Consider the following 18067-nt stretch of genomic DNA (forward strand, 5'->3'; position numbering starts at 1 on the left):
AAGTGATTGTATAACCCATAAACAACTTTTTCTGACATTGCAAACTGTCTCTTAGCCGCCTTTTGACAGTTGTTTATTTTGTACAAATTATTTCTGAAATACATAGTTATCTATTGCCTCCCTATGAGAATAGAGTTTCCCCTTTTTTCTGGCAACAAAACAGGTGTTAAGATGTTAAAACACCAAACTGAAACCTTTTACAAGGAACAATGTCTATATTAACTACACTACTTGTGGTCAGAATGCAAACAAAAAACATACTGGCTCCAAAGAAAGCTGTCTCTGGTGTGGACCAATCCGTTTCAAAGACAATGCATATATTATCAGAGAATGTTTTTTGTTTGCATTCTGACCACAAGTATTGTGGTTACCATCATTATGGTGACCAAATCATCCAGAATGTGCTCGATCTCATCAGATATTGTTACTATATCTTTACAAGGGCTTCAGAAATCTGTTCATTATAGAGAATAGTGTTTTGCTGCCCTCTGTTTTATTAACATCTTTCATAACCTACACCCACTTTTACCAATACTCTGTCCTCTGCTGAACCAGTCTGAAATTTCTTACCTTTGTTTTGACAACTTCACCTGGGTCCTCTTTTTTTCAGTTTTCATTTCATTTTCTACTGCACTCTCTGAGTAGATACCACCATCACGTTGTCGGGTATTACATTTTCAATAATGTGGAGTCAAAGTGATTTCTTGCTCAAGTTCTAATCTCCTATTTACAGTCCTGAGACTGATTGAAATTCCACATTCATATCCATAGAACAACCAATATTGACTTGCCTACAAAGTGGTATTTATATTATCAACCCCCGGATGGATGATGGACTGTGTCAACCCCGGCCTGTATTTGAACTTAAAACTTTTCCAATGAGAGCCACTGGCCTTCAATGTTAATTACAAGCATTCCACAGCAAGACTTTAAACACATTAACTGCTGGATTATTTATTTAATAAGGAAGGAATGTTAAGGACCTCATGGTTATTAGAAGCCACAAGCTCAGGTTTGTGATTATGCTTGCTCACAACTCCTTTTCCTAAGCCTCCTCTTCTCTCTTGTTATGGCAACCATACATTGAAGGTAGCTGCGGGTACAAATTGAGAAGTCATGTTCCACTCAATAACACCTTTTTACATCAGATCTTGAGTTTTGAATCTTGGCATCCCATTTGCCTTGGAGTCAGTCGTGGTTTGTGTGTACCTGTAAACATGTTTATGTATTCACGTGCACGTTCACATGTACATCTCCATTGCCAGACACTGCTGGATGAGAGCCTCCCCACGGTGTGTGGGTAATGGGGATTATTTCACCATACTTCACCATGCTGGTCAGTGTAGGTTGGTGGAGGCAGCGAGCATAGACGTTGGAACAGGACTGTAAAACGATCGATTTTTGCCTTACTGCCCTCTGCTGGCAGCATAGGCTGTGCATCGTGTATCATGTGGTAAATCCATCCCATTACCCGTGGCAATGTATGATGAGGGTGAGGACAACAATGCTATACAGATGAAGGGGATGGATTGTGATGATGAAGCCGATGGTCACGATATGTGGGTTTTAACAATTTCGAAGAGAACATTGTTCATTTCTGTGGCATCCAATCACCTCTGCAGCCCGCAGATGCAGCACACTCCAGTACATTACACAAGAGTCTACATGACATACATTCATCTTTGTTATCCATAGCTATCCCAGATAAAAGCCGAGTGCTCTACATACCCTTATCTACGATTATCTGCGATCTTCATCAAATGCATTGGGACGCACAAAAAGCGGTATTCACGAATCACATTGGAACATAGAGATCCGATTAGTGACTTTAGTAGTCCATTGGCCGACGAAGTAACAACAACAACCGCCATTCGCCACTAAGTGGTGGTGACGTCACCACGACGCTTGTGCCAGGCCATGTGCACCTTGAGGCCACGTGAAGTGTCGAACGCCCGCTGGCAGGAGGTCACGGGGCAGACCCAGGTGCCACCGGTCGACTGACTGAAAATGACCGAAGTAAAACCACTTGTGACATGAGCCACAGTTATCTTGGAGCCTTGATCGTAGTAAATTGAATTTCACAGGCTCCTGTTCTGAAACTATTAAAGGTTGATTGTCTTGTTCAGACTTCTTGCTGTGTGATGATGGCATACAGTGAGATAACGTTCTATAGACCAAGCAAGGGAGTCTCGAATGTTACCGAATATGAAAATGCTAAGATTGTTATGTAACTTGACCACATCCGCTCAGAAGAAAAATCCAATATACAGGGCGATCCTTTATAGATACACCATTAATTTCTAGTGACTATCTTCTCAATAGGTGAATTAATTTTGTGAAAGCGATGGCTCCATACCTTACAGAGGAGAGCGTGTTGAAATTCTATAAGTTAATTGAGATTTGTGGTAGGCTTTGAATTAAAATGTGTTTTTTCTATATTATCCCTCATTATTTTAGTGGGATAGCTATAAATGGATCGCACTATACAGGTAGTCCTCTGCTTACGATGGAGATGTGTTACGACGACCCCATCGTAAGTCAAAAATATCATAAGTCGAAGATGGCCTCGCCTACCCAGGAGTCTTAAAGAATGGTGATAATTTAGCAAAACAGAGCAATTTACAGTACCGTACTGTATAAACTATATACTGTATGTATTTATTCATTACAATACTGTATTGCACAGTAAAATGTAAAGTAAAAAAACAAGGTATATTCTATAGCTTACCTATATGAACTGCAATTTAATAGAAAGTTGTTTCAGGAAACAATCCTATCTGCATCACACAAGGCGAGAGATGCGTACATCGAAATATCGCAAGTCGGACCATCGTAACTCGGGGACTATCTGTATATTAAATAAATTCCCAGGCGTTAGATGAACTGAAGTGCCCTTCTTGTGAAGTCGTGTGTTTTGGTCTAGGCCTACTAACTTCTTTTTCCAGTTTCTTCTCCTTGCGTTGGCTGTGGAGAGTATTGCAGCTCATCAGCGTGTCCTACTTTGCGATCCTCCAACAGGGTCCCCACCGTCCTCCCCTTACCGTCCAGTGTTTTTCATGTCCCCTTTAACGTTTCACTTCGTCCGCTCCCCCCTTTCTCCTCCGTAGGTTTCTGCCTAAGCGCACGCTGATGCAGAAAGGTTTCCACTCCACCCTGAGCAGCCCTGTGCAAACTGCTCGCAGCGCTGCCCTGGGACATTCTCTCTCTCTTTCTGTTCCCACCCTCCTGTCTTTCGGTACGGCAAGCACCCGATCCTAATGCCCTCTTAACGTTTCCCCTCCTATAACCCCCCCCCCCCTTCGTTCGAGCCACCACTGCCAACCACCTCCCACACACAAGCCTCCCCGTTGGCGAGGGAGCGGTTTCTCTAAATGGCAGTCGTTGCGGTGACTCTGTGGCTCGTGGGGGTTATGCATGTGTCGGAGCACTGAGCTGACACCACTGATATATCCCGGGTGTCAAACCTCAGATCCAGCCGTCAGTTATGAAACGGTTCTTCAATGTAGTGAGTGTTACGGTTTCAGCCCGGTCACCAATGAGTGCACAAATGAACAGCTTCTTTGCCTAGCTTTCCATAATCAAACTTAAATCAGCTCTGAAGGCATGAATTGGTTGATGGTCGCATGCCAATAACTCCCTTGGAAAACAGCACAAAAAGAGCACGGTCTGGTGGCTGGGTTAGAGAAATTGAGGGAGACAGCAGATGTCATTGCACATTGCCATGATAACTGCGTTGTCTCGTCTATCATATTGGCATGTTTAAGTGCAGAGAATAAAGAGTATTTTTTATCCTTTCCAGATCTTCTCAATAGACAGTAAGAATGTGTCATCTCTTGGAATGATTATTGTCGCTATACCTGTCAAAGGCCTGTGATGCTCGACCCGGCTAGACTGCGCTCTTTTCAGCCATGCGGAATAAAGAGGATTGTTCTTTGCACTTCTTCCAGAGAAAGGTGTAAAACAGCGGACCTGGCCTGAATAGAAGCCTTGCTGGGCCGCTAGTGCAATCATCATCAGCCCTGTAAACTGACCCTCGTTTTGTAAAAATGTTTAGGGAAAATTTTTTATCAAATATGCGGCGACATGCTGTTCTTTTCGGCTTGTGTTTGGTATCAAGCATAGCTTTTTATAGATTAAAAATAACAGTTTAAGTGCCACATTTCACGTGAATATCTCTTTAATAGGGATTATGAAATACGTAATACCATTTTCATTATTATTATGGATAGATTGGTCCTTGCTTGCATATCTCTGAAACGGGAGTTTATTACTATCACATTTTAATGTCCTCTTTCTGTCTGTGTAACAAAGGCATTTAGAAATCAGCTGTGTGTAGCCAAATGAAAATGTGTTGCGTATGCGCGTTTGAATATCAAAAATCAACTTCTGTTGCCATTCTGGACCTTGCTATGTATCGGCCAGAATTGTGTGAGATTTATCAGAGGTGGCACTCTAATGCAAAGTAACAGCACAATGAGAAGTCCTGACATGCTAAACCAATTATTGTATCTGTAGATAAGGTCAAATTCAATGATTGATTGGCTGGTGTAAATGTTATATTGGTGATTAGTTTGTGGTCAAGACTTTTCCCTTGTGAATGGGTTGCTCTCTCCCTTTTGCTTTTTTTCTAGAGGCCACCGGTTTGTGAAAGCCCACCCTTTGGTACAGCTTGCCGTTGCCTTTGCAGGACTTTTGTTTTACTGTGCTGTTAAATTGCTTTAAAGAAGCTGATCTGGTATTTGGCCAGCACTCGACTCATACAGTGGAACCACACCGCTCGCTGCATGTTGCGTGTGTATGGCACCGCGTGGAGCAAAACCCCCGACACGAATTTGTTTGCATGCGAGCCTGTGTCCTTAACCACGACTAATTCGTAAAGAATTACATCTCTGTTTGCCATACGAAGTTTCTCAAGTGTACCTTGCGTGGTGGTTTTCAGTTGGTGCTCACCTGCTCCATGACAAAAAACTGTTGACCCAGAGGTCACGTTAATTACCAAAAAAAGGTGCTAACACTAGCACATGGTAAATCGACTGCTCGGTGCATTTTTTTTTGGTAACGATTGACTTTGTGAGCATGTGCCCACTGTTGATCGACTGACTAGCTGGCCTTCAGTATTTTATCTCGATTGTTTTTCTTTTTTATAACCTTAGACGGAAAAGTGTCTGCTCGTTTAACACCAACTGACCCCTGAACTGCTGGATGCTGTGATGACAAGTTATTTTTAAAAGATTGTTTTTTTTTAAGTTTAATCCCATTCCCTAGCATGCACGGATGCAGCCCCTGCATGTGTCTGCAGGGCAGACAGACAAAAGGTCACCCCTTTACGAAGCTTGATGTTTGACAAGGAGGGTCACAATGTTAGCAAAGGCAGACACTGACCTTGACGCTAAAATTCCTGCCCACAACTGGTCACATGAAATTTAAATGTACACCTTGTGTCACCCAATTATTGGCGTGTGAAAAGATGGTTGTGTGTTTTTTTTAAATGAAACCTAAAAGAACATTTGTTATTTAGCTAAGTTTATATTGAAGTTACATTACAACCATAATTGTTTAACCCCAATAGCTAACTGAGGGACAGTTCTTGAGATATATTTTTATTTAAACTTGTTTCTTTAGATATGGGTGGGGGGGGGAGTGGGGTTGAAGATTTTCCTATAAGCCCAAAATCTCTGTGCTGCCTCTGCTAACAGGGCCCCATTTCTGGATGAGGCAGCGCTCCTGAGTCAGTCACCGCCATTATCGAGTCCTCAAAAAGCACAAACCACCAACTCGTTTTCTCCTATCAAGTCCTTCAGCCGACAGTCCTCCTCCTCCGACACTGAGCTGAGTCTGACCCCCAAGATGGGTAAGACCCCGTTCACTGCCAATGGCATGTCTTGTCCAGCCCTTTTTGTCACCATACCACTAATCTTGCGTGTGACTCGCTCCCCTTGTCTGTCTTATCATTTTAGTTGTGTTACCCTGCCCTATTTGTCTCCCCATGTTCTACATTGTGATAACGGTGGCTATGTATTTAGTAGGGGTGTCACGATTCGTCCCTACTGTATACGTAGCCACCAACAATGAATTGTGACGATTAATGGTTGCGAATCAAGAATCGATTATTTTTGTAACACTGTCGTGAGCGTAGTGGCTTTTAGTGTGTAAAACGGTTGTGTAAACCCACGACATACAACGTATGTGAATTGAAAAAAACATTGATTCTTACACACCCAGTAAATGTGCATATTTTAAGCTCGAAGAATTAGTATCAATGAATCAGTGCATTCGTACACTCCTCATGTATAGCAAAGTGATAATTATGCCTGACAGTCAAAGTTGTGCAGATTCAGCAGTTTTATTTCTCCTGCATCCACCTCACCATGCATTTCGATGGAGCATTAGTTTTGTGATTGGATAAGTCCTCTTTTGTTCTAAGATTAACAGTTTATTATCGGCCACAATTTTAATTGAAAATAATGACTCTGGCTTCAGTCTTAAATTCATATCTATTCCTATAGAACTATGGTTGCAGATATACATTTTTCAAATGATCAAACATGTATGGTCTTAAATAATTAAAGAGCATTTTTACAGATTTTTATTTTACCAGGTAAGGCCCACTGAGCTATTTAACTCTTTTTCAGAAGCAACCTGGCCACAAATGATGGCTCAACGAAGTGGCTTTTCGTGGAATTTAAATCATCCAAATACTTTTAAACACATGTCGCTAAATGTGGAGGGGAAAGCCGGACCACCTGGAGATCGGTTAGACAGGGACAGGACTAATCTATCCAGAGGCTTCGTGTAAATTAGAGACCAACAAATGTAAACACTCTCCGATGTGTATTTTTTTAAGGTTATACTGCCGTCTTGTTCGGCATTGTTTCCAAAATTTCGTGCCACGTACTGGGAGTGCCATTTCATCACAGGCTGTGTGCTCGATGGAGAAAGTGTGCTGCTCAATTCGGTTCCTGAAGAAGCTCTCAGAATGTGAAGTGAAACGTCAGACATCGTGCTGAACAACGCGCAGTACAACCTGAAAATGCACCAGAGATCGATATTGCACAACTTCTATCGTTTCTTATTAAATTCACCTATTTGAATTATCCAGATGATAATGCACCGGTTTTTTGGTCAATTTATGGTGAACTTAACTGTTCTTCCTCTTCTCGTTTCTTTGCAATTAGGGAGTGTTATGCATTAATTGGTGATTTATTGATATTGTAAAACTTGCTATACATGAGAAGTTTTCTTTTGCCTCGATTGGTGTCCCAGGTCTTAAGCCCATTATTTATATGAAGTGCTGGCTCTGAGCTCGTCATAATATGAAACTTAACTACCTACCCGGCCACCTCACGATATACTGTAAATAAAACATGAAGCCTTCGTCTGAGGCCCAGTAGTAGGAATGTTTCCATGAACAGAAGTTACGACCACCATAATCACAATTAGTTGAAGTTGACATTAAAACTTAGGTGACACATCCTTGTGGTTGAGAATGCAGTTTAAAGTGAGGAAGAGTTAAAAGGATAAATATCAGTTGCACCAAATTTGGCTTCAGCCATCAATTTGTTACAGAACTGTCTTGCTGTTACACCAGCTGCGCTTTTAGACAATAAAGTACGAGTTAAACTATTTTTTAAAGTTAAATTCGATTTACTTTCTGTTGCTCAGGCTGGGTAATTATAATCTCGGCTCGTATTTGCCTGAGGAAATCGTTGCACTTTGTTACCATGGTTTTCAGGCAAATAACGGTCCAAACTGAGATGAAACACCAGTTGCTGCTGTCTTAATTGAGAATAATTCCCAGGGTAGGGTAGTTGTTAAATGGTGAAATTAATATCTAATAAATTACTAAATTATTTATTAAAATAATATTATGCTGGGTAGCAACTTGGCAATAGCATTGAATTGTCAATTGTAAGGTTTGAAGTGCATTTTCAGGATGGGGGGTTTGACTCAACCCGTTATCCGTCCATGGTCAATACGGATGTTGTTTTGTTGGAAAAATCAGTAAAAGAGAACGGCTTACAAATATAACGATTCCGGCGAGACAATCTAAACGCTGAACCATGCAACTGCATGCGAAGCGAAACCGGAACTGCTCATCAGCCCTTTTGTCAATCCACCGCTGGATGAGGGCATCCCGAGACTGTGCGAGTCATGGGGGTTATTTAGCGATACTTTACCACGCTGGTCAGTGCGGGTTAGTGAAGGTGGCGGGCATAGACGTGGGTGGCATAGCACGGTGCAAGCTGCACTGCCCTCTGCCACCCACAACGTAGCACGCCTGCTCTTTCCCGTCCGCCAGTGCCTCCGCGTACCCCTTGTCCCCATCTCCCCCCCTCCACCCAGCGGGTGTCGGCAGTGGCAGCGGTGGCCGGGATGGAAACTCCATGAAGATGCTGAGTCGGCAGCACACGACCGCTACCATGGACCAACTGGTGAGAGAGCACCATCCTTCTTCCCTGCTGGCTCCTTTCTGAGAGAGACACCACTATGGTGCCCTGATTTTGTCGATGTCCCAATCACCAAAAATGTGCCTGATCGTGTCAGACCTCGGAAGCCTGGTATTGTACAGTAGTTGAGTGGCTGTGAGGTGGCCAGAATACGGCAATGCGGAGTGTTACCCGTGTGTGTGTGTGGGGGGTTTTTCCTGCGTTCTCCGTTTTCCTCCCAAATGAGCAATTTTTCATCCTGTGCGCGTGATTACTATGCGCGTTGAAATTGTGAAATTATAATCCACGCAGCCAGGTCCGGAACATTTTTCCTGTACTGCCGTTGCTTGTCCGCCTCGCAACGCCTCAGGTTGGAGGTCTATGCAAGTGATAAGTTACCCATGATTTCTCAACCCTGCCTCCAAAGCACTGGATTATAGGCGTGCGCTGCCACTCTTGATTTGTTCATGTCTTAAGATCCTTGCGCGCTTAGACTGCTCACTCTCTCTTTCCAAGCTCTCTTCCCTCTATTACCATGATCATCTCTTCTCTCCCAAAAACTGTCTCCTTTCAATTCTAATCTTCTCACTTTACATACTCTCCTTAATCTTATTTTCTAACATTCTCTAGTCACCTTGACACTTTAAGTTATCCCTCGCCACCAATCATATTTTTCTACTCACCCCCCCCCCCTCCTCCCCATGTCCCGTCTAGGAGTTCCCCTTCTTCACCCTGACCTCCTTCCCACCCGGGTTCCTCATCCACGTTGCCGGCGTAGTGAGCGCCCGCTCAGTCAAACTGCTCGACCGAATTCACAACCCTGGTGAGTGCTGTGGATTCCATCCAAACATTTCTGTACTCACACCCACCTCTCCTGTCTAAACCATTGCCACTGCAGTGGAAGTGCTCTGCATGGCTCTGTCTCATAGTTGTGTAAAATTGTGTTCACTCCAGTTTTCAGTTTTCCACCCGGGCTGAAAATATGTGTATTTGTTTTTGTGCAGACATTTTCAAAATGTCTTTTTAGATAAATATATATTTTTAAAGCTGGCTGAGGGTCTACCCTGGGGTTGTAATGGCAATGTCAGAATATTGAGCCAGGGTTTTATTTTGGGCGCCAATCCATCCACGTTTAAACCAGTTCCTCATGCATAGTCTCAGCCTCATGGCTTATGACTGTAAAAAAATGTTTGCAAGAAATGTGTTGTTCACTTAGTTTGGTTTATATATCTATGAAACTTAAACACTTCAGATATGTTGGATAGATCACATCCAGCGAACCACTCTTTACTGGGCATCAAGGACAACCTTCCGTTTTTTTGGGGTCAGAAAAGACGATTTTAAATCTTTCTAATGGTGTTCCCGTGGCGTAACCTTTTACGGCTCTTCGGAAACATGATGCGATCATCTTCTGACTGACGAAATTCCAGAATAACTTGTGTTTGACTGATGACTCCACTTGCGCAATTGGAGTAAAATTTTCTTATTGTTTCGATCAAAATATATTGGGTACATGCATCGAATAATATGCAGGAGAAAGTATTATTTACACACAATTTGTTCAAATTGTGTGTTCTAGTTCTCTGATGCTGCAAACACAACTTTGCAAATGACATACAAAACCAATACAAATGAGACTATATAAATAAATAAAAAGTATTTATTAAATGGAATCACAATACTTCCATCTGTAGCACTGAAAATCTGTACCATTTGATAAATACCCAATGTCTGATGAAGTCATTGGCAATTAAATCCATCATGAATTGGTAAGTATCAGTGAGTTTTTTGGCAGTAAAACTCTTCATCATGTTTTTTTATCGAATGCAAAAATCTTCAACAATTGGCACAAGCCTTGATGTGGTTGTTGTCAATGGGTCAATCTGTGGATAACGTTATAGGTGCTGTGAGAACTGGAGTTGAAAATGTGTGTTGTGAACTAATTATATCATTCTCCATTACCTCAATCCAAACTAGGCTTGAATATGAATGAAAATGTCGTAGACTTTGAAGTGGTTCTTTGGCTCAAGCAATTAGCTGCTGAGATCTTGGCTTTAATTATTGTACTCCCACCCAAGATTATTAGAGATGTCAACCTGTAGCAACCCTGATGGTCTCAGCCCAGTCACCTGTGATTGCACAAAAAAACCCATCTGATTTTGCAAATTAATTGATATATTCCAGCCTTTAAACCTACATCTCTAATCATTGAGGCAGCTGCGGGTGCAAACTGCTCACTTGTTTTCCAGATGATAAAAGCAGGCTACACGGGTAAGATGGACCCTTGGTGAATGCAATGTTTTCCAGATGATAAAAGCAGGCTACACGGGTAAGATGGATCCTTGGTGAATGCAATGGGAGACCTATGAATCTATTGTTGGGTCCTTAAACAGTTTTATGGGTGGAGCAATGGCACAGTGGTAAGCTTACTGCATTGACCTGAATTTAATTGCCGGCAACAGCTGACATCAGTGGCGGGTGATATCTGAACTGGTCCTGGTTCCTCCTTCACTAACCCGCACTGAACCAGCATGATGAAGAATGGTTAAACAACCCTTCCAACAGAGAGAGTATGGGGAGGCCTTCATCCAGCAGTGCATTGGAAGAGGGCTGTAGCATATAATTACTGTCACCCGGCTTGAGAGTGTATACTTATCAGGGATGTATTTAAAATATCTTGCCGTGCACCGAGATGCTTTTCACGCACATTTTTTTTGTTGTTACACATGCAAATCTAAACGTGTGGGTGGTGGCATATCCATGCGTGTCCTATTGCGATGAGAAGTCTCATGTATAGTGTCTAGGCGGCCTTGGCAGACTCTGAAAGTGGCATTATATGACAGACAGTATGCACGTGGTCTCCTAAAGGTCAAAATCAGAGCTCGTGAAATACAAAATAATCAATAATTAACATCTCTTTGGGAATACACACCGCTGGATGCAGGCCCCCCGCACACTTTCAGCCCTAGGGGTCGTTTGATCATGCTTCACAATGACGGTCAGTGTGTGTTAGTGAAGGGGGAATGGGGTAGCCAGGGCCAGGTCAGGTATTACTCGTCACTGATGCTCGTTGTGGCTTGGACTCAACCACCATGGCTGACAGAGCGTGGTAAGATCTTCATCCAGCTGTGGATTTTCAAAGGGTTTCAATATATATAATACGATCTTTGGTTTTAAAATTATGAGTGCCTGTTATAATTTTGTATGTGTGCATGCATGAGATATATGTGTGTGTGTGTGTTTAGTGCATGATGGTGAGACTGCATACTCAATGCTTATTTGTAATAGTGTGTCTGTGCACACATGAGCAATGGAATATAATATTTGAAACAAAAATTGGTACCGGAATTTTAAGTCTAAAACTAAACAAATAGTATCGTAGATATAGCCCTCACTAAGTTTAGTTTCTCACTGAGCAAATGCCATTCAAATAATGAAAATCCAGTTGATGCTTTGGGAGTCATATGGCTCTGTTTTTAGTACCCAAACTCCTCAAGTGTAGCCAGTCAAATGGTTTGAGCTTGGTTGATAAATAATGTACAGAAAAAAAACTATCGTATAGATTGTTTGCTTTGTCACGTAAGGTGGCCAATCACAACTATTTCAGAGAGAGAGAGCGTAGGCACATTGGACTATTCACATGTGGTGAGCCTCTATTTGTGGAGCAGTAAGGAGTCTTGTGAGATTAGTTTGTAGAAGCCGCCTGTGACTTCAGAAGAATTGGTCATCCTCCTGGGCTCTTAAAATAATGATGCCATGATATGCTGTAATAATGTCCCTCTATATAACCATAAAAGTCTCACCGAATCTGGATACAGCTTTTTCAAGAGTGTCCTGCATTGGGGATGGTTAGGCAATTCCATTGGCATGTGGGAGGAAACCAAATAACATGGTAGAATCCATAGATACAAGGGGATTAAGTCTCTGCATAGATATATTTAACATTGTATAAAGCTTTATTGCCATCACATGGTCATTGTACAGCCCAAGCTTATAATACCTGGGATTCCCAGGCAGTGTCTTAATCCAAGTACCAGAGGTGGGACAAAGTCATTGTTATGCAAGTCCAAGTCGAGTCGCAAGTCATCAAATTCATGACTCGAGTCTGACTCGAGTCCAAGTCACATGACTCGAGTCCACATCTCATAGGTGGGACAAAGTCATTGTTATGCAAGTCCAAGTCGAGTCGCAAGTCATCAAATTCATGACTCGAGTCTGACTCGAGTCCAAGTCACATGACTCGAGTCCACACCTCTGCCAAGTACTAAGCAGACTTAATCTGTTTAGCTTCTCACATCTAAGATTGGGCATGCTGAGGGTGATTTGGTGGAAATTCCACGTTATTGTGGTAAGGTCCAGTCTCCCAAGTACAGCCACTGTTAAAGTCTCGCAAGTTAGTGCTCTTTTAGTGAACTCTGAGGGCCATGAGGTGTTGACCTCTGACAAAGATTGTGAGTCGAGTGATCTACCACCTGACTAAAGATCATTGTTATTGCTGAATTTTTAAAAAGCCCAAGAAAACGTAACACTGAAACCAAGACTGTACATTAATTTCATTTGTTGGGCTTTCACGTGTGCATGCATGTGTTTAATGCGTGTGTGTATGTGTTTGTGTATGCGTGTTCTCGCTCTTACACGTTGATGGTTTCTAACGCCTTTGCTGGTTGCTCTTCCAAACTCAGCCTTTGTCGGGATTATGGGTAACACCCGCTCTCACAAACTGCTTGAATGGAATAGTTTCGCGTCAGGTATCGTGTTGGCTATCAAAACCTCACCCTTCACATCCATAAATGCCTCTTGTACATCTGTCTGCCATTATACCCGGCTGCTTGCTCGCTTGCCCGCTCACCTGTCTGCCATTCCCCTGCATGGATGTGTCGCCTTATCACCTTCCCGTTCATGGCACTCCAGTGATAGACGGCATTATCATCATTGTTATCCATATCCTTATGATCATCGCCCACTTTGGCTATTTCGAGTCAATAGTCCCGTAACTGTCTCGTGTTTTAACTGCCAATATGTAACACCGATGAAAGTGGTTATTACAGTTTGAAATTTTTACCCAGAGAAACTCCACTGTGAACACAGGACACATTTTAGGAGAAGCCACAATTTTTATATTTGGCAAATTCCTTTTTGACGTATTTTTCTTTGGAATTGACAAATCATGGATAAGTAGAGATACTTTACATGTGTAATGACGACTTGACACACTTCTCTTGAGAGATGGCACTTCATTGAAGACACGTTCACTTGACATCAGGCGGAAATCCCACGTCAACAGCCCAGAGTCTCCCGCGCATCTCCCTTATTTCTCAACACGAGACCACGCCCCCCTTCTCGATCATTCTCGCTGACTCTTGACGCTCGCTCCACCAGCACACTCCGCCGTCACCTGACTACGCCCCCCTTCTCGAACATTCTCGCTGACTCTGGACGCTCGCTCCATCAGCAGGCTCCGCCGTCCTCTTCCGTCACCTGACCACGCCCCCCTCCTCGATCATTCTCGCTGACTCTGGACGCTCGCTCCACCAGCACACTCCGCCGTCACCTGACCACGCCCCCCTTCTCGAACATTCTCGCTGACTCTGGACGCTCGCTCCATCAGCAGGCTCCGCCGTCCTCTTCCGTCACCTGACCACGCCCCCCTCCTCGATCATTCTCGCTGACTCTGGACGCTCGCTCCACCAGCACACTCCGCCGTCACCTGACCACGCCCCCCTTCTCGAACATTCTCGCTGACTCTGGATGCTCGTTCCACCAGCAGACTCCGCCGTCCTCTTCCGTCACCTGACCACGCCCCCCTTCTCGAACATTCCCGTGGCCACTAGTCCCTTTGCACTCACAACTGATACCCCTGCTGTCATTACCTCCCGTGGCAACTGGTGCATTCGTGCTGTAGGTTGACCTCTCTGTCAATACCTCCCGTGGCTACTAGTCCCCTCACACCTCATGCAGGCTCTATTGTCATTACACATGTAAGAGAACATCAATCAAATACTGCCATACGTCAGGCAGAAACTTCCAGTTATGTTGAACACCTCTCTCAGGAGATGGGCTTTGAGCATATCATGGCTCTCATATGTAATCCACAAACCCCACCTCCAAGTAGTTATTAGTGCTGTAGTTGGTATACAGAACCAAAGCCATCATAAACCTCATTTGTGTAAGATTATGGAATTAGCGGAGGAAGGGGGTGTAATGAAGGAAGGATTGTATAGCCCGGATGGTTACGGAATGGGTTTGGTAACCGTCTTCACTTTTTTATAAAAACTAAAAATATCAAAGTACCTGAGACACTGAACACATTTTCCTGATGAAATTTAGTGAAGTTTATTGACCTGGTGATTATGGGCTGAAGTTCCTGTCAAAGCACTTTGCCCAACATTGTTAACATTCTAGTTTGAGCCTCATGACTGGCTGTATAACGCAAGTGAAGCCACATTTTTCTATAGTTTGTCATTTAAGTCAAAATTAACATATTCAAATTAAGGTTTTTATTTTTTACATATACAACCAGCTACTCCTGATTTAAATGCAATAAGTTCGTAGAGTTTGATTATCTCAGCCCAGTCATCAATGAAATGTAGTTTTCCCTCAGTTTGACATCGCCTATTATTTCAGGGTACATTTGTGTATATGTAGTGGTGATACGCGCTGGCAGGAGGGATCGTGAGGCAGCGCGTGGTGATTGGTTACATCGAGTGGGTGCTCACATCGCGGTCCGCATAGGCTCCGCCCCCTCGGGAGCGGAGGGCTATGTAAGGCGATGCGCGCGGGCACTCGGGGAGTTCGTAACCGGTGAAGACAGAAGACGGAGAAAGAGATAGGCCCTGGGACCCCTAGCCCCGCTGCCCTTGTAAGGGCCGGGGTTCTGAGAGGCTCAGAGGCGAGGCCTTGGGATTCACGGTCCGACGCCCTCGTAAGGGCTCGGGCTGTGTAGCCCAGTGGTCGAGACCCGTAGTCTGACAAGAGGGGTCTGATAGCTCCCCGTAGGGAGAGCGTAGCCGGAGAGCCTGAGTCAAGGCAGAGATAGGTGCACGTACCCCACGGGGAAGACGGAGTACGTGGCCGAGTCAGGCACGTGTGACATACGTGTTATCTCGGTTGGGACTGGTTCGTGTGCAACCGTTGTGAATAAAGAGTGCTGCCCCGTCAACTCGTCTCCCGCCATTATTGAAGATATTACATATACACAGCATAAAGATAGACTGCTGGGGAAAGTGCTGTTAGCGAGCACCTCATGAAGGCTGGCACGACACCCGAGGGGGTAGGTGGCCAACACCACGCCCGGCCACCTTTGTCTCCCCAGCGGTGATGTTTACGCACCACACCAGGTACTCATTTTTAGGCTGAGTGGACCTAGGGGAGGCCCAGGACCAGTTCAGATAATCGGCACTGTACGCACCTATATATACACGCACACACAGATATGTACTGTGGTGAGTGTTTCGGGGTGGAGAGTTGGCGCAATGCTGTGTGCACTATGAACTAAATTTTATTCCCAACCACGGTTGACATTGCTTGGAAGTAATATTTGAAGCGGTTCCTGTTCCACTCGTTTCACCAACCTGCAGTGACCACTGTGATGAAGCATGGTCGTACAACCCCCATCTCCGACGTGGTGTGTGGAGGGTGGCCTTCATAGCTCATCGGAAAAATATTATGACAAGAAGGGATGTTAATTCTTCTTCTTTATTACCTGAAATAGTTGATGATTGACATGCGCTGACACATAATTAAACAATAGAAAAAATTATGAAAGGCATTGTCTTGTGGCTGCTGTAAAATGCCTTTTGAAGAGATGTGAAATAATGTCGTTCTGGGCAGTGCCTCGATTCGTTCATCAATATGATGAAGCTGTTCCTCTAGGTGATTTAACTGCTTTATGCTTTGATGGTGGGGGGGTACCTATGTTGTGATGGTTGCTCATTTACTTGCCTGCAAGTAGGTATATAATGCAGGCAACCCCCTCTGTGCAATGCATCAGCCACACTTCCATAGCTACGAATTATAGGCACACATACCCTCCACACCTGACATTAACACATTCCTGCGGAGGGAGCTGGTAGGAACGTTGGGTTGCTCGGTCAATGGCCAGGGTCAACGGCGGCGTGGTGTATTCCGCAAATATGCCCGACTGTGAGGGCGGGCACAAGCCGGCGTGAGTAGGTTAAACGTTGAGTTTTATAAGGGCACCACGGGGTGACCAGCCCCTCCCCACCCACCCACCCCTCCCCTCCCAGCCCCTCCTTGCACGACGGGCGGACACAATAATCCCCTGTGGGCTGGTGGAACCAGTGGGTTCCTACCAGTATAATTAATTAATCACTCCTTGTAAATGCCAAAGTTACATTAGGGCACGTGTTCATTTTCACCACGGACAGCCTCTCACCACAATTCTTACAAACACAACCATCTCCCCAACCGACTAGTGTCTCACCATCTCCACAACAGGTGGTTCACTTACCATTTTTTAGCTGAATAAGCCATCACAGATTGCCAAGGCTTGAAGAAGTACAAAACAAAACGTATTTCTTGACCGGGCTGAAGCCATCAAACTCACCGATTGAGATCTCAATTTTTTCTTGGGTGGCTGGAAACTAGATTTTGAACTCAGGGTCTTAGCATTTCTGGCAGGATTCTTTTTTACGACAGGCAGTAGCATCAACCCTTCTGAGACACTAGGACAACTTATAATATAAACTTGTGAACATGCTAATTGGGAAGTAGCTGGTCGTTCAACCGTGCAGACATTTACTCTTAGCCGTAGGATCATTCCATGTCTATTCCATGCCTGTTGCCCCTTGACCTTTGAACCACAAGATTGTCTTTGTAAGCCAGTGCATGCACTTCACCTCTTTGAGGTTCTATACACACGTTGCTGCCTCAACACGACAGTTAAATTGCATAGGGCAGCAACAACCGCAATAGAAGGTTGAGTAATTGTGTTCATTGCACTGAAACTGCATTGAAACGACTTGAGAGGAGGTGGGCTGTTACATTCCTGTACAAGTGATGGGTGGAGCAGTGGCACAGTGGTTGGTGCACCACGTTGTGAACATGACAACCGCAGTTAAATTCCTGGACATGGCTAACCTTACTTGTGAACAATATCTGAACTGAACAGTATGGTGAAGTATGGTCAAACACCCCCCATGGCCGATACAGCTTGGGGAAGCCTACATCCAGCAGTGGATTGATAAAAAGTGTAGATGTTTTTTGTTATTGGATGTAGCTATCCATGTAAATGTATCATCAGTATGTTTCAAAATAACAATTGATCAGGTTAGTTAATGGTCATAGTGTGACCTACAGGTCTATGGACGGAAATTGTATGGTGTTCAGATTAAAGTCTTTGTGTTTTAAGCTGGATGGCAGCAAGCACAATACACACTTTAAACGATGGTTTAACATTTGGGCTTCGCCCACAGTGTTGGCAAGCAATTCAAAGACAAGTTAGAAACCCTTGAATAGAAGTCCATTATTTCATCCATAAACAAACACTTCTGGGTATGGTGGTTAAGTCAGTTTTGGCATGAAATTAAATAAATTCTTTTCAAATATTAACCTAAAATGAGTACAGTATATGTATATATATGAATAGGTTGTTGTTGCTCGAATTACATTGTGTGCGTGTG

At 43.8% G+C, this 18067-nt stretch overlaps 1 protein-coding gene across 6 annotated transcripts in view; it reads left to right on the forward strand.

Annotated features, from left to right (window-relative positions):
• Window positions 1-18067, forward strand: part of C2CD5 (C2 calcium dependent domain containing 5) — a 61842-nt gene that overhangs the window by 20677 nt on the left and 23098 nt on the right. For 5 of the 6 annotated variants that reach the window (XM_078856546.1, XM_078856551.1, XM_078856547.1 and 2 more), the window contains exons 8-11: window positions 5697-5851; window positions 8344-8432; window positions 9141-9249; window positions 13109-13174. In XM_078856546.1, the coding sequence (XP_078712672.1) occupies window positions 5697-5851; window positions 8344-8432; window positions 9141-9249; window positions 13109-13174 (419 nt within the window). The remainder of the gene's footprint in view (window positions 1-5696; window positions 5852-8343; window positions 8433-9140; window positions 9250-13108; window positions 13175-18067) is intronic. The other variant, XM_078856549.1, reaches the window with a different exon arrangement.

The sequence above is a fragment of the Lampetra fluviatilis genome, chromosome 5 (genome assembly GCF_964198595.1).
Source record: "Lampetra fluviatilis chromosome 5, kcLamFluv1.1, whole genome shotgun sequence".
Taxonomy (NCBI): Eukaryota; Metazoa; Chordata; class Hyperoartia; order Petromyzontiformes; family Petromyzontidae; genus Lampetra; species Lampetra fluviatilis.